Source organism: Peromyscus leucopus, chromosome 2, assembly GCF_004664715.2.
Source record: "Peromyscus leucopus breed LL Stock chromosome 2, UCI_PerLeu_2.1, whole genome shotgun sequence".
NCBI classification, from domain to species: domain Eukaryota; kingdom Metazoa; phylum Chordata; class Mammalia; order Rodentia; family Cricetidae; genus Peromyscus; species Peromyscus leucopus.
Window position 1 is genome coordinate 26679723 of NC_051064.1, and position 21278 is coordinate 26701000.

The 21278-nt window shown below is 40.4% G+C and overlaps 1 protein-coding gene across 4 annotated transcripts; it reads right to left on the reverse strand.

Moving 5' to 3' along the window:
- Positions 1 to 15259: 15259 nt before the first annotated feature.
- Positions 15260 to 21211, reverse strand: Chchd7 (coiled-coil-helix-coiled-coil-helix domain containing 7). Of its 4 annotated transcripts, none has more exons than XM_028894322.2 (6): positions 21111 to 21211; positions 20559 to 20704; positions 18811 to 18876; positions 17291 to 17389; positions 16437 to 16541; positions 15260 to 15558 (listed from the first exon to the last, which is right to left on the reverse strand). In XM_028894322.2, exons 3-5 carry the CDS (start codon positions 18862 to 18864, stop codon positions 16437 to 16439), a joined length of 258 nt encoding a protein of 85 aa, XP_028750155.1. In that variant the 5' UTR covers positions 18865 to 18876; positions 20559 to 20704; positions 21111 to 21211; the 3' UTR covers positions 15260 to 15558. The 4 variants fall into 4 exon arrangements, with proteins under 4 accessions (XP_028750155.1, XP_028750153.1, XP_037058336.1 ...); XM_028894320.2 differs by having other exon boundaries at positions 20944 to 21169; XM_037202441.1 differs by lacking the exon at positions 15260 to 15558 and having other exon boundaries at positions 16407 to 16541.
- Positions 21212 to 21278: the final 67 nt, after the last annotated feature.

Here is a 21278-nt window from a genome sequence, read left to right on the forward strand (position 1 = left end):
ATTGGCCAGTGGCTAGGCAGGAAGTATAGGTGGGACTAACAGAGAGGAGAAAAGAAAGAACAGGAAGGCAGAAGGAGTCACTGCTAGCTGCTGCCAGGACAAGCAGCATGTGAAGATGCCCGTAAGCCACGAGCCACGTGGCAAGGTATAGATTTATGGAAATGGGTTAATTTAAGATATAAGAACAGTTAACAAGAAGCCTGCCACTGCCATACAGTTTGTAACCAATATAAGTCTCTGTGTTTACTTGGTCAGGTCTGAGTGGCTGTAGGACTGGTGGGTGACAAAGATTTGTCCTGACTGTGGGCAAGGCAGGGAAACTCTAGCTACACATATAAACACAATGTTCCTGCCACAATATGCCATGCAACACTTGTATTATTAATCAGGACATTAATTCAGAGACTGACACCTAACTTTTTACTTATATTATGATTGTTTCAGGAACCACCATGTCATCCTTGACCAGTACCCTGCACTTGGCTGAATTGCCCTCTCCCTTAAAGACTACACACCCCTCTCATTTTCTGTTCCCTTTGTTTGAATTTGCTTGTAGCTTGCCCCTTTTCCCTCAGCCTACAAGTACCCAGGTGTGCTCTGAAATGACCCTGACTTTCTTTTCATTTCTTTAAGGGGACTCCCAGGACTTAAAGGATGAAGCCAAGTGGTGCCCAAACCCATTTGTGAACACTAAATATAGCAGGATGGGAGAAGCTGAGTGGGTAGACTCAGGTGATCTTTGTAGACAGACTATTAGAGCATTTTGGAGGCTAACATGTGCTAAAGCACTCCACCACTGAAACCGTCCTCCCAGTCCCCAGGCAGTTCTTTCCAATGTGATTCAGAGCTTGCCTAGAGGAAGGTGGGTAGCCAGTGCATCTGTGCAGTGGGATATGTGCACATATCCAGTGCACACCTCAATGTGTGATAGCACCATCCAGTTCTTGCAAGGAAAGCCAGCCATTCAACAAGAAATCCTCCAAACTTCTGGGACTGGGCACAGTTCACACACAGCCCAGAGGCCAACCACACAAACATCACTCTAAGCAGCTGCAGGGTGCCCACCGCTGTCTGACACAGTGACAACAGCAGAAACCACGACTGAAACTGAAAGTTACCATTGGGAACTGTTGTGTTCATAAACAAAAATCAAATCTCTCCACCTCTCTCCCTTTTGAGGTAAGGTATTCCATTCTATTGTTCTTCTAAAAAACAGAAGGTGGAGCCAGAAAATAGTGGCGCATGCCTTTAATCCCAGCGCTCAGGAGGCAGAGCCATGCAGATCTCTGTGAGTTCAAGGCCAGCCTGAGCTACAGAGTGAGTTCCAGGAAAGGCGCAAAGCTACACAGAGAAAGCCCAGAAGGTGGAATATTACCGAGTGTATTTAGAGGTCCTCCTCTGCCTGATTTTACAGACTGTGCCTCCCAGCTATGCAGGGTACAGTACAGACGCCACAGTGCAGGTGGAGGAATCAAAAAGAAGCACAATAGATTTGACTGGGGATGTTATAAAGACTCAGAAAATACCTGAGAGCTGAGCCTGAGAAAAGAGTGAGCTGAGGGCAGCGGAATACAGATGTTCAAGATCAGAAAACAGTGTGTGATTGGCAGTAGTGAGTGAAAATGGCAAGAAGTCACTGCATGAAAGGGATTTCAATAATCTCATGCCTCATTCCTGAAATCTAAGGTCATTGGGCACAAGCACTGGAGTAACTTCTTGCAATATGCTCCCTTCATGTTCTAGATCACAGAGTACAGTTGCTTGTTTTTTCATTCTTTTGCTCTTTTGGGGGGGGGAGAGGCTGCCACCCAGCCTCCCATAGGCTTATTATTTTTTATGAATGCCTGACCTTAGCTTGGCTTGTTTCTAATCAGCTTTTCTTAAATTATCCCATCTATCTTTTCCCTCTGGGCTTTTATCTTTCTCTATTTCTGTATACCTTTCTTTATTTCTTTCTCCATGGCTTGCTGTGTAGCTGTGTGACTGGTCCCTGGAGTCTTTCTCTCCTCCTCACTCATTCCTTGATCCCTCTTTTTCTCTTTTTCTCCTTCTATTTATTCTCTCTGCTTGCCAGCCCTGCCTATCCTTTCTCCTGTCCAGCTATTGGCCATTCAGCTCTTCATTAGACCAATCAGGTGTTTTAGACAAGGTAACACAGCTTCACAGAGTTAAACAAATGCAACATAAAAGAATGAGGCCGGGCGTTGGTGGCGCACGCCTTTAATCCCAGCACTTGGGAGGCAGAGCCAGGCGGATCTCTGTGAGTTCGAGGCCAGCCTGGGCTACCAAGTGAGCTCCAGGAAAGGCGCAAAGCTACACAGAGAAACCCTGTCTCAAAAAAACAAAAAAAAAAAAAAAAAAAAGAATGCAACACATCTTTGCATCATTAACCAAATGTTCCACAGCATAAACAAGTGTAATACACCTTAAAATAATATTCCACAAGAACAGAGTATTTTGTAAACCATAAGAGGGTGGGTAGGTCTTAGGGATTTTAAATGAAGGAACTCCTGTATTTTAGAAAGATTCACCTGCTCTAGTGGAGAGCGTAAAAAACATCAGGATCAGTCTCATGAAACAGGTAAAACCATCGCAGGGATCTGGGATCACTGCAGTAATCTCTCTTCCTCCAGAATTATGTTTCACATACAAATTGCATTTGAATTTTTGTCTCAAAACACTATCTAGCTTTCTCTTACATGTAAAGCAATCTATGGAGCACCAAGCACTGCACTTAATCTGAACCCATTCTACCTCTCTTGCTCTTGTGCTAATTCCTTTCATATACTGTGGCTTCCATTAGCAAGGAATTCTACTTACTACTGCCTCTCAATGCTCAGTCAGGCTGTTTCCCCCTTGGTTTTCTATTATTCCTACCACAGTTCTATTATGTAGCCTCCAATAACATTGTGAAGTCCCTTGAGGAACTTACTTATCCATCTGCTCCTGCACGGTTAGCCTAGCATCCATCTGCTCCTGCACTGTTAGCCTAGCATCCATACACTCCTGCACTGTTAGCCTAGCATCCATACACTCCTGCACGGTTAGCTGAGCATGTCACACACCAGAGGCACTTGGCAGATACTTGCTGGGATAACTGAACTGAGTATTTGTATTTGTCATTTAGTATTTTCAGACTTCAAAAACAATAAATAAAATGATCCAGTTAGTTACATGGTGACATAAAACACTGTACAGAAAATTATTTTAAAAAATTTAAAAATATATATTATAATAATACAAAAAGCAAAATATATACAGAACAAGTATGATAAGGAAATAATTTCACAAAGATACCCAGAGACTTCTAATCCATTTATAGTAACAATGTTAAAAGAAGGGGCAAAAGAAAAGAACGATCTGTTCTGGCATCACTTGTCAGATTGGTAAAGATGAAGAGTTTTAAAGCTGGGTTGAAGATGCCAGGAAAGAAACACTCCCAGTCTTTATTTATAGGAGTAAATTGATGTGCTTCTTTTTGGAAGGCAATTGATTTATCAGTATCTACAAAATGTAAAATACAGAAACATTCTATCTAAAATTTCAAATCTTAGAAATTATCTGACAAATAAAATATAACAAAAATAAAAGATAAATAATTGCTATCACCTTGTTTCAAATTATTCCAAACTGTTCCCATTAAAAGCAAAAAGCAAACTACAAATGGAGCTTATATACTATGATATTCTTTTAGTACAAAGAAAATATTCAGATAACACTTGTATGTGCACAAGAAATCTTGAAAAATCTTGGCATTGAGTACTTCTCTGAAGATTTATTGTGCTGTCAGCCCTTTGACAGTGTTTGAACCTTGTACACTTTTCAGTTCTAAAAGCTATAACCTATACCAAACACAAACATTTGTTGGTCATTTATTATACACTAGAAGGATATCAGACATTGTGGATATAACCATGAGTTATATCATTTATGGCTTCCAGGATTTTGCAAATACAGTGGTTTCTCAAAGGATTTTTACTTATTACAGACACAGAATATCATCCTCTCCAATCCACTGAGAACCTGATGCTTCTATATTAGATGAACAGCAATGTGATAAATGCATTATATATGCATATAGATTATTCTTAGATAGCTGATATCTTGTCTTATATAAAAATTCTTGAAGTACTCACTAACATCCTGACACATTTAATTATCAACTTAACCAGCTACGCTTATCACAAAACATGATGTTGGAGAAATGTAACAGTGGCATGTCCAACAGTGGTGATGACACTCCTCCTCCTCCTTCCCCATCATTTGTGAAACAGCATGAGGGGGTGTTGACATGAGTCCTTCCTGAGAGGTTTGGTACAACTTGATGCATCTGTTAGTCCTGGGATTGTCTGTGATGAGGCTTTTTAAAACACTACTTTACTCTCAATGCTTGCTATGGATCTATTTAAGCTGTTTATATCTTTCTAATTTTAGTAGTTCATATGTGTCTAGGAATATATTAATTTCTTCTAGATTTTCCAGCTTATTGGAAAAAGTAATCAAAGTATTCCTTAGTGTCCTCTAGAATTTATTGGACTCTGCTGTATCATCTCTCATTTTAACTGAAGCCTTCTCTTAAATGTGGTACAAGTTTGTCAATCTTGGTTGTCTTTTCAAAGAACCAACTCTTTGAGTCTATGTATTGTTCTTTTAATCTCTGTAATTAATCTCTGCCCTGACCTTTGTTATTTCTTGCTGCCAACTGCTTTGGGGTTTGGATTGTTCTTGTTTTTCTAAGACTTTGATATGAGGCATCAGGTTATTCAGGAGATGAATTTATTGGTTTTAACTGTAAGCACTCACAGCTGTAAACTTTCCTCTTTTAACTAGATTAGCTGTATCCTTCCCCACCCCACCTCCCACCAAGAGATTCTGGTTAAGTTTTGCTTTTATCTTCATTTGTCTAGGGATTTTAAATTTTCCTCCCTGATTTGTTCAATGACCCACCGGTGTGTTGGTTTTGATATCTCTTCTAATTTTATTTGGGGAATCTCCTAATTGAGCAAGTCAAACTCTTGAAAGTATCCCTAGTACCACTTACAAAGGAGAAAAAAAACCCTAATAGCTGCAACAACAAGTTGTACAAGACATAAAGACACATTGAATCAAGTAAAGCCCTCCAATATATTAACAATGTCCATGAAACTAGAAATGGTAGAACTAAAGCAGAATAGATTTAAAATTTATTTAGCATAAATGTAGAAATAGTACATTAGTAAAATGAAGGAGTGAGAGAAAGAGGAATAAATTAGAGGGAGCAAGGTTAAATAAGTGAAAGGAAAAATAAAAGGAGAGGAGAACAAGAAAAGATCAAGAAATTAGAAAAGGAAAAAGAAAAGAAAAACAACGAAAATCCCTAGTAACAAGAAAATTCAAAAGCATAATTAAATAAAAGGGGAATAAAAGTGGACATATTGAAATGACTCCTAATTTTTTATTATTCCATCCCCATAGATGAGGTCATCTCTCAACCATTATCAAGAAAAGCTTCTCCTTGCAGTAGATGGCAATTAACACAGAGACCCCAAACTGGCCAACGATGGTGGAGCGCTCAGTCCCACATAAGTTTGTTATCAAAGCACTTTATAGAAAATACACTTAACAGAAGCCAGTCATCAAAGAATAATGTTACTGATACAAAACTAAAATAATCAAGATAATGTGCTGGTCCAAAGACAGGCATATATGCATCCCCAGAATAGAGTGCAGAGAATAAACCATTCACTCACATGTATAATCAATGCTTTTCAAACAAGATGCTAATTCAATGGGACAAAGAATAGACTTTTTGAATAGATAATGTTGAGAAAACTGGAAAGCCACAGGTATAAGGTGAAAGTAGACATTTACCTAAGACCATACATAAAAAGTAACTCAAAGTGAACAATGCTTGGATGTAAAACAGACCTCTTAGAAGAAAACAGGTCTATACATGTAAATCTTCATACCTTACATTAGGCGATACTTTCTCCGATGTGGTACCAAAAGGAAAAAAGGCACTTCATAGGTAAATACTCTAACGTAACTAGTTAATGTTGTTTAGTTTACATTCACCAAAATTAAAAATGAAAAAGTATACTTAAAAAAAAAATGCCATAAAGCGGGGTGGTGGTGGCACATGCATTTGATCTCAGTGCCCAGAAGGAAAAGGAAGGTGGATTTCTGTGAGTTCAAGGCCTCTCTGGTCTGCATTGTGAGTTCCAGAACATCCAGAGCTACAAGTGAAACCATGTCTCAAAAACAAACAAACAAAAAAGTGAAAATCAACCCAAGGATGGGGAAAAAAATTGCAAACCCTTTTATTCAGTATTTTATATCTAATGTATGTAAAGAACTATGACAAGAGCGTCCTGTGGAACTGTATCTTACTTTGATAACATTTGTATGGCATAAACCTTAGGACTCCTCATTCTGACTTCCAATGTCCCTTCCAACGGCAACCTCTGAGACCCATTTTCTCAGTGGCTTTGGATTCCAGGACCAGCCAATACTGGTTTGTTTTTTTGTCTTGTGGTTTGTTTTGCAGTTAGGTCCATATTACTAACCAGCCAAATTGTCAAAAAAATATTTCAGGAAGGTAGAGCTGTCTGGTCAGTTTGCACCTGAAGGTCTCCTACCACCTTCCCCTGAACTATTTCAGAAAGACTGGACAGTGTGGTTCTGTAAGGTGCAGACAACTTCTATGAGTTGACTGAGTAGTGCCAGAATGCCATGCTCAGGATAAGCAGTAGCAGTCTTCATGGTCATGGCTCATGCCTGTAAACCATTTGGGAAGTAGAGGCAGGGGTATCAGGGGTTCAAGATCATGCTCAGCTACATCATGAGTTCAAGGCCAATCTGGCTGCATGAGACCTTGAGAGAGAGAGAGAGAGAGAGAGAGAGAGAGAGAGAGAGAGAGAGAGAGAGAGAGAGAGAGAGAGAGAGAACAAACATCAGGAGCCACTCCCTCTCCTAGGACAGACAGAAGCCTTTCCAAGACAACAAGATAAATGGGATAAAACTCTGGAGGCTATAGAAACTGTCAAGGCTCTGGAAAACTGAAAACCTGAACCAGATCCTGTCTGATCTTTGTGCACAACTGTCCATCTCCATGAGGTCCTAAAGAACTACTTTTCAGATGAGGTGAAGCGCACCAAGATGTGTCATTATTAACTCACAGGTTGGTGGACCACTAGGCTATATGGGGCAAGTATCTTTTCCAACAAGAGCTCATCACCCTCCAGTTCAACTAGAGGCCCCAGAGCCCAGCAGCTTATCTGCATCAGGAACCTCCCTGAGACTCTTGCATTAGACTTCAAGCAATCTTGTAACCACACTGGAGCCTCTCCCAAGCCTTGGGTACACAGCCAAGGTCTATATGAGACACCAAACCAACAACAAGGATAGCAAGCCATTAAGATGGTTGACATCAAGGTGTTGGGAAGATGTGAAAACTGGAACTCGGACTGATGCTAGGACTGAAGTCTGTCAGATACTTTTAAAGTTAACAGTCACAACATAACTCAGAAATTCAACTTGATAGCAGGGAGAAAAGCTCAGATGAGGGCACTGGGGGTTAAGAGGTAATAAAAGTAGTAATAAAGCAGAAATGGTTAAAAAAAGAAATGTTAATGAAAAACTTTATATCAAGACAAATAGCTGCAAAATGAGTACTTATATTAGTATTGCATGGAAAAAAAGAAAGAAAAGAGGAAGGACATTACTGCATATGGTGGGGGAGAAACTTTATTGTAGATAAAAGGGAGAACTTAACCAGAGGAGGGAGATCTAGGAGAATTCAGAGTGAACGTGACCAGACTGATCCAGGCCATGTAAGCAGATGGAAGAGAGGAGAGGAGCAGAACAAAGAGACCATGAAGGTAAAGGGTAGACCAAAGTGCCAGGTAACCAAGATGGTTGGAAAGGGCAGCTGTGGGGAGGGAAGCCTAGCAATACCTTGATTGGAGTTCAGGGTAGAGGGCAAGGTATGCAAGCCAGGAGGACCCTGTAACAGCTGGGGACTGAAGGATGCTGAGAGAAGCGACAGCCAGATTCCCTTTGATATGTTAAGTAGACACCTCAGCCATTTGTCCCAGGTTTAAGAACTAACATGCCAGCCTTTTTGTTGATAATAAATAAATGATAAGGAGTGACAATCTTCTATGACTACTTCCTGCTGACATTGGAGCATTGTTGCTGGGGACCCAGGGAAGCTGGAATGATGGCCAAGTCTAGGAAGAGCAGGCTGTTTCAGTCACTGTCCAGGTTTTGCAGGACCATCTGGGGTTAGCAAAGTGCAGGTCATTTTGGAGCAGTCTGTGAGGCTGGACGACCTGGGGCTAGCTGCTCTGGAGCAATCCAGGATACAGATTCTGAGGGAAAACCTGGGGCTTGTAAGTAGCTGGAGCAGTCTGTAATTGACTTGAAATCTGCGAGGGCAGATAGACTAGGGAGAGAGATTTAGGATAAACTTTTAAGGGGTTTAGGGGAATTTTTTTTTCTTTGGTGCACATTTGAAACTTTTGGGCCCATGGTCCTGGCAGTTGCGGGAGAGGAATCCTAAGACCAGGGAAATGGAGAGAGAGAGATCCCACCCTTAGGAATAGGCAGGTGGGGAAACTTAGGCTGCTGGTTGACAGGAGTACTTATCTGGATTTCATTTGACCAGTGAGAGGTGGATTCAAGTGGATTCCCTGAAGCTTACAAGAATTTTTTAAGCTCCTAAAGAGATAAAAGTTTTACATATGTTGGCATTACCATTGTTTTCAATCTGTACTGAAATCCACATTATAGAAAAAGCAGTAGACTCACACCTTTCTGTCATAGTAAAAGCACGGGAAACCAAGAACGATTCTGGGTTAAAAGTATGAACACTCTCCTCTATCCAGAAGAATGAGTGTATATAGATTGAACTGATGTTTGTAGCACAATGAGAAGCACTTTAAGTCTATGCTTAAAAAATACCAAAGGAATTCTAAATTTTTGAGTCTGTTAATATGCTAATAGTAGTCAGTGCTTAACAATAGAGGGAAAGAAATCTGAAACATTTTATTTTTTATATACCTTAAATCATTTTCTTATACCTGTACAAATTGTATTTACATACCTTAAAACACCTTCTTAGAATCTCACAACTTACTTAAACTTTCACATCCTCAGACCTTCACAGCTTGTATTTACATACCTGAGAACACTTTCTTTAGACCCTCAACTTACATAAACTTTATGCAATTATTTACCATGAGACACAATGACAGCAGTCATCATAAAGCAAGTCTCTTCAGACAAAGGAATAGTAAAAAGAGAAAGAGAGAGACTAAGTTCATCTAAATAGCTAAAGCTTAACAAAGTAAGAAAAGACAAAGAAGTTAGACAAATATTACTGTGAACCTGAGTAGATCTTAGGGATTTATAAATCTTATTTATCAAATATACTTTATTCATCAAACATATATTGTTACTTATCTCAATTTTTAGAAACCTGGTGTTGAACAGAGTTAGCAAAGATATAAGTAGTTAGACATACAACTTAAATCAATTTTTGTTAATCTGAGTAGACCTTTATAAACCTCAAAATTTTATCACCATACAAAAATCCATACCAATCCAAAATATTCGAGACCCACTGTTGTTTCCTTAGTCTAAAACAGAGAGACAACGGTAAGCAGAGGGCTCAGAAGGATTGGGCCATATGATTGCTATTCAAAAACATCTATTTTCTTAAGAGTTGATCTAAGTTACATAGCATATTCTAAACAAGATTTTAATTACAAGCCTTTTGTTATAAATTTAAAGCCAAATTTTTGTTGTAGATTTTTTAACCACACCCAATGAGCTTACAAATCCTGAGACAGAGTTCACAGCATAATCTTTAAAGGATTTTGTGAGAACAGATTACAGAGAAATCATAGAGATAAAAGATTTTTAAGAGTGGGAAGTAAAACCTTAGAGATAAGAGACTTTTGGAAGTGTAGAGTGGAACAAGTTTAGATATGAGAGATTTGGCATTCACTTGTTTGTGTAGTGGCAGTTGTTGTGATTTGAGAGAATTTGGAAATCAAGTGTGCCAATTTTGGGCCATTGATCTGTATTGAGGCCAACCTGTTGTAATAAAACCTGAGTCCGTGGAGGAAAAGAGGAAGGGTTGCAAAACAGAACACCACTGGAGGTGGGGGTTACAGTGTGGGTGTGTTCCTATAAGCTCCAAGAGGGAACTGAGAGTGCAGGACTGGCCAGCAGGAGCTGAGAGGTGTCTTAGTAGGCCTGCAGTTCCTAGGGGAAAGTAAGAGAGGTGACAAGAATTTCCATCCAGGGTGTCCCCAGGTGGAATGGGAAACTCGTCAGAGAGAAAAAAAAGTTCTAAATCACAGAGGAAAGGTGTTCATCGACCTTGTGACTGGAGCCCAGCGGGGGCAAGAGGAGCTTCCAAGCACACCAGTGTGGTCTTCACAGTAAAAGCAGACAAAGCAGGGGCTCCATAGAGGCACTTACCCAGGAGAGAAGGAGAGGAGAAAAGGAAGATGTCCACATTGGGGTAGCAGGCTAGAGGCATACAAAGCTGCATGAGCCAGAGAAACAAGTAGGTGCCCACATGGAGGGCATAACAGGCCAGAGCCCAGAGAGAAACTTAGATGAGAGACAAATGGTTAGAAAACAGGTAGAGGGAAGCAGCAGCTGAAGAACTGGACTCTAGAATTTGGAACTAAATTTTGTGGGTAGCAGAAGTCAGCAGAAACAAATGATCCATACATACCTTAGGAGAGTCAAATCATCATCTTGGTCTGAAGAGGCCAAGTTCCTTGGAAGGGAACTCATTTATACCACTCCTGGGTTTCAGCACCAGATGAATGAGAAAAATAAAAAAGGAAGGACATGACTATGTATAATGGAGGAGAAAGTTTACTGTAGATAAAAGGGAGAGCATAGCCAGAGGCAGAGACATCTGAGAGAATCTAGAGTGAACATGACCAGACTGAGCCAGGCCATATGAGGAGAGGGGAGAGAGGAGAGGAACAGAACCAAGAGGCCATGGTGCTAAAGGGTAGACCAAAGAGCCAAGTAACCAAAACGGTTGGATTATATAGGGAAGGGCAACTTGGGGAGAGAAGTCCAATCGAATATCTGGATTGGAGAAGTTTAGGGTAGGAGGTAGGATATGTCAGCCAGGAGAACCCTGTAACAGGTGGGAATGAGGGATGCTGGGAGAACCTGGCAACTAGGTCTGTTTTGATATGTTAAAGAGGTAACTCAGCCATTCCTCGAGGGTTTGAGATCTAACAACTATGTAGAGGTGACATTAAAATTCTAAGTCAGGGAATATGCTTACATGTTGTGGATATCACTCTGTATGTTGTGAATGTGCTGTTCTGATTGATTGATAAATAAAGCCGTTTTCCTGTGTCCCACCTGGCCCATGGTCAGGACAAATCTCTCTCACCCACCAGTCCTGCAGACACTTGAACTCAAGTAAATGCACAGAGGCTTATATTAATTAAAACTGCTCAGCCATTAGCTCAGGCTAACTATTGCCTAGCTCTTACACTTAAATTTTTTTTTTTGTATTTGGTTGATGCCTTTATTACATTGTATTAATTGATCTTCAGTTATCAGAATAACCTTTATTCCTGAGTTAAATCCTACTTGCTTATTTTTATAATACTTTTGATATTATGTAGAGAATTTTGTTCACAGTGCTTGGTTGAACCCACAGGGTTAAGAGGACTAGGAAAATAGTCCACCACTGTGGTAGTTTAAAGGTAATTGGCCCTCCTAGGGAGTGGCACTATTAGGAGATGTGCTTTTATTGGAGTAGATGTAGCCTTGTTTGAAGAAGTATGTCACTGTGGAGGTAGGCTTCAAGGTCACCTATCTGCTCAAGCCATGCCCAGTGTCTCAGAGCACTTCCTGTTGCCAGCACAAGAAGTAGAACCCTCAGCTACCTCTCCAGCACCATGTCCCACCATGATGATAATGGACTGAACCTCTGAAATTGTAAGTGATCTTACACTTAAATTAACTCATAATTCTTATTTATGTTTAGCCACATGGCTTCACACCTTTTCTCATTTTTGCCTTCACCTCTTGCTTCCTTTGTGTCTGGCTGCTGACTCCTGACTCAGCCTTCCTCTTCCCAGAATTCTCTTCTCTGCTTGTTCTGCCTATACTTCCTGTCTGGCTACTGGCCAATCAGCATTTTATTTATTAACCAATCAAAGCAACACATTCACAGCATATAGAGCAATATCCATAGCACTATATATAAGATATAGATAAGATAAAAGGGTAGATTGTTGAACCTACTTTTAAAGAGCAACAACTTATTTGAAATGTTTTACATTGCTATGGATTTTAGTTTATTGATACAAATTTAAAGTTAATTTGTTATACTGTGTGTATATTTCTACTCTCATTTGAGGTACTATGTTTATGTAACTCATCTAGATTGCAATGGATAATTAAAAATACAGATTAATAGTCTTCTATGACAGTCAAACTTATAGTCATGTTAAATTTTCTAGGTATACGTAGATATAATTCAATTAGGTAGGTAATCATCAAACACTTCAAAGACCTACAAAACATGGCATTTAAAATGTTTTAAAAATTTAGACCTTCTGGACAATGAAACATGTCTGCTCCTGGCAGCACTGATTTACTTCAGAGAGGAGGATGGGCATCGAAGACACTCTATATGGAGTTTATCTTCTTCTTGGCAAAAAATAGCAATTTGGACAAGAAACTGCTCTTGCCTGGACTGTTTGACAAAATGTTGCATCGATTGGACATGCAGGACCCATAGGAGGGTGACCACTGAACTTTACAAGACAAGATGGTCCTTCATGTTCCTGCTTTGCAAAAGAAACTGCCAGACATTCTACAAGACACACACACACACACACACACACACACACACACACACACACACACACAAGGGACTGAAAGACTCTAGCTAGGCCTGTGGGCTGAAGATGGATGTCCCAACATTACAGAACTTTGGGTGACTGTCCAGGCAGCCAGCTGTCTCTATCATTCTAGATTTTTAGAAGTTGCTTACAATGTACTTCCTGTTTACTTAGGTAATATTATATCCTTCTGAGGTCTTTGATGTAGTTAAAGATGAAATAGTTATAATTTTCTTTGGTTATGATAAGAGATAAGATAGATATAAAACCTTAGACTCACAAATATAGGATAGATATTTTAATTTTACAAAATACAAATAGACTAGATATTATAACTGTAATTCTTGCTTGATATATGTAATTTTACCATGTTAAAGTTAAAACCGGTAGCTAGAGAGTTTTCTCTCCGGGTCCCACCAAGCCCCGGCAGTCCGATAGCCCACTTATAAAATAAACACACAGATGCTTATATTATTTACAAACTGTATGGCCATGGCAGGCTTCTTGTTATCTAGTTCTCAGCAGGCTTCTTGCTATCTAGTTCTTATTTCTTAAATTAACTCATTTCTATTAATCTATAATTAGTTCGTTGCTCGTGGCTTACCAGTATCTGAACATCTGCTTCTCATCGTGGTGGCTGGCCGCGTCTCTCTCCCTCAGCCTTCCACTTCCCAGAATTCTCTTTCTCCTGCCTATACTTCCTGCCTGGCTAATCAGCATTTTATTTATACAGAGTGATAACCATAGTAAAAACCTTCCTTTAAAAAAAAAAGAGAAAGTGCTTTGGATGTCATGTGAATGTGTTGCTCTGATTGGTTAATAAATAAAATGCTGATTGGCCAGTAGTCAGACAGGAAGTATAGGTGGGACAAGCTGAAAAGAGAATTCTGGGAAAAGGAAGACTGAGTCAGGAGACGCCAGCCAGACACAGAGGAAGCAAGATGACAAGGCAGAACTAAGAAAAGGTACGAAGCCATGTGGCTAAACATAAGTAAGAATTATGGATTAATTTAAGTGTAAGAGCTAGGCAATAGTTAGCCTGAGCTAACGGCCAAGCAGTTTTAATTAATATAAGCCTCTGTGTTTACTTGGGTCTAAGCAGCTGCAGGACTGGCGGGTGAGAGAGATTTGTTCTGACCATGGGCCAGGTTGGACATAGGGAAACTTCAGCTACACTTACGTGTACTGAAATGTGCTATGGGATGGTCTATATGTCAAATTACTCTGATTGGTCAATAAATAAAATATTGATTGGCCAGTGGCTAGGCAGGAAGTATAGGCGGGACTAACAGAGAGGAGAAAAGAAAGAACAGGAAGGCAGAAGGAGTCACTGCCAGCCGCCACCATGACAAGCAGCATGTGAAGATGCCAGTAAGCCACGAGCCACGTGGCAAGGTATAGAGTTATAGAAATGGATTAATTTAAGCTATAAGAACAGTTAGCAAGAAGCCTGCCACAGCCATACAGTTTGTAAGCAATGTAAATCTCTGTGTTTACTTGGTTGGGTCTGAGCGGCTGTGGGACTGGCGGGTGACAAAGATTTGTTCTGACTGTAGGCAAGACAGGAAAACTTTAGCTACAAGAAATGCTTATACAAGTATGTACTAAATCTGAAATCCACCTGAAATCATCACTTTCACAAAAATCAACCCAAAATGTTTTTTTACATTGAAAAACGTTCTTCTCACAATACATAGCAATCACAATTTCCCCTCTCTCCACCACTCCTTGCTCCCCACCCCAACTTCCCCTCTCCTCCAGATAAACTCTCCCTGCTTCCTCTCCAGAAAAGAGCAGGCCTCCAAGAGATAATAACCAGATACAAGACAAGGTGATAGCCCTCATACTGAAGATGGACAAGGGAACCCAATAGGAGGAAGAGAGTCTCAAGAGCAGGCAAAAGAGCCGGAGACATACCCAATCTGCTTTTAGGAGTCTCCCAAGAACACCAAACTAATAGCCATAACACATATGCAGAGGATGTGATGCAGCCCCAGTTGGCCCTGTGCTTACCATTTCAATCTCTGTAAGCCCATATGAAACCTGCTTAGTTAATTTGGTGGGCATGTTCTCCAAGTGTCCTCCATCTCCTCTAACTCCTACAATCTTTCCTCACCCTGTTCTACGGGGTTCTCCAATCCTTTAGGGAAAAGACCTGATGGAGACCTCCAACTTAGATTCTCTCTCCTTGTGTGTGGCTATAGGTCTCTGCCTCTCTGATGATGACTGGACAAGGCACCAATCCTAGGTCTCTGGGCCATCTAGTCTCTGGTTCCTGGCCATCCAGGCAGTGTAGGACATGGGTTCCCTCTCCTGGTATAGGCCTCAAGTTAAACCAAACATTGGTTGGCTACTCCCACAAGTTCTGCGCCACAAAATATTTTCAATCCATTTTTTATTCAAATAGAATCTCATCCAACAATCAGGTCAAGCCAGATGTGGTGGCTCACATATTATCCCAGTGTTCAGAAGGCTGAGGTGTGAGGACCATCAAGTTCCAGGCCAGGCTGGACTGCATAGCAAGACCTTGTCTCAAAAATAAAATAAAAAAATAAATGTCATCTGGTTTAAATACTTCTGAGCTGGGTTTTCGACTGGAGAGTTCATTGAAGAGTCACGGATACTCTTGATTCAGGACCAGGTGACGGAAAGGGACACAAGAGTTTGCCTTGACTTCCTAGAACACATTATTAAATACAAAACAAACTATGAAAAAGCAGTGAAAATAAGGAGAGCTCCTGTACCATCTAGTCACCACAGCAAACATTCCCACTGTTTCCTATCATTAAATGAAATTAAGCTCCCCCACACTGATTTATCTAATAAACCCCATATGCAGTGTGTACTGTCATCTGAAACTAGAAACTCTACTTCTACAAGAGTCCATTTCTTTTTTGCCTATTACTGTGGTCCAAGAACTTGTACTGTGGCTTTAGGTGATCCAAAATTCATGAATTTTAGCCACAATCATAGAATCAAGCGTTCCTTTAAAGAAGTAACAGTTTTGTATACGCCAAAACATTTGCAGTGTTCTTGTGCCCATTTATCTCCTAGTGAATGCACTAACCTTAAAGATGGTGGATGCAGCAGGATGAGGACTTCAGGGAAGAACCCCAGATCTGCAGCCCACTGCACCCACAACTCACTCACCCATCATCTCTCCACCTCATTCTCCACTCATTTTAAACACAGGCTATTCTTCAACACAATCACAGTTTGCTTTCCTCCCATCATTTCCTTCCTTAGAAACACTACCTTGGTAAGAGCCCTAGGAGTCTGTTCTAGGCCCAGGAGAGCTCAGTTCCTACAGTCCTTCCTCACATTGCTGTCCTTCTATGAGGGACAGCATGGCAATAACATTCTTGTCACAACACTAAAAGCAAACACCAAAGACCTAAGGCTACCTGAATTCTGTCTCACCTTGCACAACTCAAACCTGCCTGGGATGAAACCAGTAAAGTCTTAAGATTTCAACAGTCACCGACTTAAAAAAAAAAAAAAAAAAAAAAAAAATCCATCTGCTTTAAGTTATAGAAGCAATTTTAATGCAAATACTCAATAGGGCATCCTTTGCATTGCTCTCAAAATTTCATCTCTTTCTGCTGCTGTAGGCATAGGTGGCTGAACTCCATTTTGTCTTCTTTGGACCATGACAGAATTCTGTGTATAGGCAGAAAAACAAAACAAAACAAAACAAAAAAAAAATCAAAATCAGTCATGTATTAAATGGCAATAATTTGCCAGTAATTTTCTATTGTTTCTTCAAAAAGAAAATTCTAAAACCCAAGTTTTAAAACTCTAAAACCTACTTCTGGAACTCCAAATGTTTCAGTCTATTAACATTTACACCAACGTGATTATCCCCACAGAAAACATTATTAGCAGGAGTGGGATAGGAATATGCCATGAAGTATAGACAAGAGTCCACCTACAAAAGCTGTGCATGATTAAGTGATACTAACTATCAGAAAAGGAAAAGGAAGGAGCTGGATATGGTACTAAGGGAAACAGAAATGAATTATCAATGTATTAATCACATTGTAACAACTGTGACTGCCTGTGGGAAAGGAGACAGAAATAGAAGTCTAAAGAGATCTATGACATCAGGGGTAAACTGTACTTTCTCTTCCTCTTCAGGAAACACAAATTTATAACAAGGCTATTTTATGACTACAGATACCTCCCTAGGAAGACTTATCCATATCAAAACCGAAGCTTTAACGGTTAGCATAGAATGAAACAATCTCTCAAGGACCCCATAGAGTTGAAAAACCCACACAGAAGATAAGGTTGAAGGTTAAATTTCCCTACGGCCATCATGGAGAAGACTGTGGGTTATTGACTGATATCAGCTTTAGTCAAGAGCCTAAGAACAGAGTTCTACAAGAAGTGTACTAAGAGGAGCTTACCCAGAATCGCCGGCAGTTTTTGTACTTCAAGAAGTAATTGGAACACCTTTCCCTGTCGTAGTTATTTTCATCCATACATCTGGTAGAAGCATCAGATTCCTTAAATATGTAAGAGAGTCATCATTTAAAATGTGGAATGTGGTCTACGAGAGATCCAAACATAAAGCCTTCTGAAGCTGCTTCCCCTCGGAGCAGATGTGAAATGGATGATTTTTGTTCATTTTAGTGGGTAGACTTATAAAACCCAAATAATAAAGCCAACTATTCCAGAAAACACTCAACTTAAAAAGACATCTTTTTTTTTCCAGTTTGGGCCAGTTTTCTAAGTATCTGATCACAAGAGTTTGAGCCAAAGCACTGATTGTGGTCCTATGTTCCAGAAGCTAAAGCAAGGTATACCATGCTGATCATTGCTCCACAGCAAGAGAGAGGAACCTGTCTCCCAGCTCATGGTCTCCCAGCTTTCCCCAATTCTCATTCTGACTTGATGTTTGATCTTAATGCTCGTTTTGAGATTCCAAGTAAATTACGAGAGTAAGTGATCTACATCAAGGAAACCTAAATTAACAGCACTCATCTAGGTGCATTTTTGGCTATCGTTCACTCCATTATGCAAGCATACTATTACATATGCAATTTTAATAGTTATCATTAATGTACTTCAAAAAGAAAGTTAGCAACACAAGGCCATGAGTTTAAAATGAGGTAGTTACCACTGATAATTAAACTTAAGTTGTCTGAACTAGAAGCAGTTTGGACAACAAGCTTCAAAGTGAAAGGTATGACTGTGAGAAGTTAAATAAAGTTTCAAATAGGCAGAGAATCTCCTTCCCAAATCTAAGAAACATACCTTATCTAAACAATACTTACTTACTTAATAAAGCTGTTGAAAACAGAATATACAGACCAACGGATATATACTGTATAATGTATATTTTTGAAAAAGCCATACAAGATGGTGAATTAGTGCTCCACATGGCAACAATATGATGATTTTTATATTGTATTTCTCAGGAGTGGCAAGGTCACAACAAAATGTTACAAGCTATACCCAATTAATGTCAACAAAAGCTTATTATTTCAACACAACATTGTTTAAAAGATACCTTGGTGAGAACCATTAAGCTTAAAATAAGCTAATCATACTGTCAACCCATGACTCAGCCAGCTTGTCTCAAAGAGATTTAAATAATTGCTGTGATTAAAACCATTGTTTTAAATTTGCTGTATTATATCATGTTTGGACTCAAGATTTTCCTTAGCATTACATATGCCTGTCAAGTTTTATAGTAACAACCAAACACTGCTTATTTCACAACTAAGCAAAGTTGAAGAAAAGAGTCTTTGTTAGCTACATTTGGTCATTTAAAAATGTTAGAGTGAAATAAAATACACTGGCCAGGAATATCTTTTTCACAGAATAATAGTTTATTCAATAACTGTATAAAACAGATGCCCACAAAATTAAGAGTGGTTTTCCCACGTTAACACTCATGACAATGAAAAGCAAATCACCCTACCGACAAGCAAGGGTTTATGTCAGGATCTCTCAGCCGCCTTGCAACCATAGGCATCTTGTCTTCTCACTGAAGGCAGAAGGGAGAAAAACAGGTAAGAAGGAAATGACCAGAAAATGTCATCAGCCCCAGAAGCACAGAAAACTTAACTCTCAAAAGTGTAGTAAACAATGGAACATAGCACATCTATCAAAAAGCCAGTTACTGCTTAGTCAACGTTCTAAAAGGCCACAGTTTAAAAAACAATTCAAAGTTTATTCCAGCACTACCTTCTACTTAAATAACACTTCCCTGGGTTGAAGGAAGTCAGGGAATGCTACTGTGGTTCAGTAATTTTCCAATCCAAGTCTTAAAAATACAGCTTTGCAAAAAGTCTATTGGTTAAAGACACCACATTTCACTTAGTGCCAGTTAGTTATTCCAAATCAAGGAATACACTTCATGAAGTAAGTCTATCAATCATAGTTCAAGACAACTGCTCTTCAAACTCCAGTTCAAGTGAAACTGGTGACAATTCTCTTCAAAGAAGGAGGCAGGGTGTAAAAAGCAATAGTCACAGTTATTTCAGAATGGTCTTTATTTGTTTCAATATACTGATATGGCATTGATGAGCCACTCACCATCTTTGAAAAATCCCTATAATAAGTGTAAAGAGGCTGATCTGGCTTACGTGCCCAAATCCTGTTCTAGTTTACTCCTAACTAAAAATCAAAGTATATTCCAGAGAAGTAAAACAGCATTATGTACACAACTCCACTGAATTAAAAAAAAAAAAAAAAAAAAGCATGGGATTTTTCAGAGAAGTCAGAATTTTTGGATGAAATGTCACAGAAATGTTAAAAGAAATAATAAATATGCCGAAAAAGTAATTCAAGCCCATGAACTCCTGATAAGTGAACATTTATCTGTCAATGGTCACCCTGTCCAGTTCCTTCTATACTGAGAAAGATCAGGATGTCTGGGCTAAAAGATGGATCTGATTATTCTGCAGTCCTTTAACTTTCAATAATCACCAAATGATTATTGGATTTCATGACCTTCATTGAAAATATCCAGCCAACAGACACATGCTGACAGAGACTCAGTGCAGAGTCCAACTGTGTCTAGAAGTTTCTCCTCCTCAGAAGACAGGATTTTACAGGACTGCCTCTTCCTAACAGAAATAACGGAACTAAGAACACGTACAAACGTACAACCTTCTCTTTCATATCTATCCTGTCATGTCTTCACAGAACTCTGCTTGACAGTTCATACACAGGCATTATCATCTCAGCAACAATCAGACACAAACAGAAGTCAAGCTGTGTCCTAATCATGAAGGAATTCTGTTCTATTTCATTGTCATCAGCCAGAAATGCTTTAAAAATACCTACACAACGCAGACATTAAATTTGCTGTTTCAAGCTATTCCCATTTCATTGTTTTTTGTGTTTTTTATTCTGGATTCTCAATGCAAGTCACTTTAAGCATGGATTTCAGAATGCCACCTCCTTCGTATGAATCCCTGTGTTAACTGTTCAGGAAGAGGAAATGGGGCTGAAGGGGAGTGGGGCTGAAGGGCAAGATGGAGTGGCCTGCTAAAGAGGCCTTATCTGCTTACTCTTTAAAGAGTCAGAGTGAACAACTGTTACAACTCTCTACTACTTCCAAGAGGATATTCAAAAAGAAAACCAAAGGTTTGAGGGAAGGCTGCCAACCTACAGCACATCTGAGGAATCACTAAAATCTACTCTAAAGGGCAAATGGCTTACCCAAAGAGTTCCAAATTCCCACTCTCCTTGTAGCTTTGATCCGTAGTGGGGGAAGGGCACGTTACTGAACTCGTCCAGGCCCCTAGGCTGCTCAGAGCCGGGTCTGAGGGTTAAATCCGGAAGCAGAAACACACCACGCCGTAAACCTGGGTGCAGAGGAACAAGGACAAAAAGTTAAAAAGTACACACTAACGGGCACTGGGAGATCAGAGGAGAATCCCAAAGGATGCGACTCCCGGACCGCATCGCCTTCCGGGGTGCCGCTCCGCAGTATCCGACACAGGCACAGGTGGACGCGACACAGGGGCTGGGGAAGGGGGTGCAGCAGACCGCGAGGACCCGGGAAGGGCTGGGCGGGGAGTGACACAATCCGGGGTGCCCAGACCTGTCTAGGGTCACCTTCCGCTGCCCGAGCCGGAGGAGTCGCGTAGCGCGAGCAGCGACAGCACGGCATGCCGCGGACGAACTGGCGCCGAGAACTAGGGTAGGCGTCCCCGGCTAGCGTTGTCCAGGGTCTGCCGCGGAGGGAGGGAGGGGCCGGAGACCACTCACCACCGGTCGCCACTCGGCCAGCACCCGAGCCGGCTACAGCTCCAAACACGTCAGTCGCTCACGCAGCAGGACCTTAAATAGCGCGCACCCCAACGTGCTGCCCCCGCGCCCCCCGTTTCAGTCCGTCCAATCCGCGCGCGCTGCTGCCGGATTGACAGGCGCGAGGGA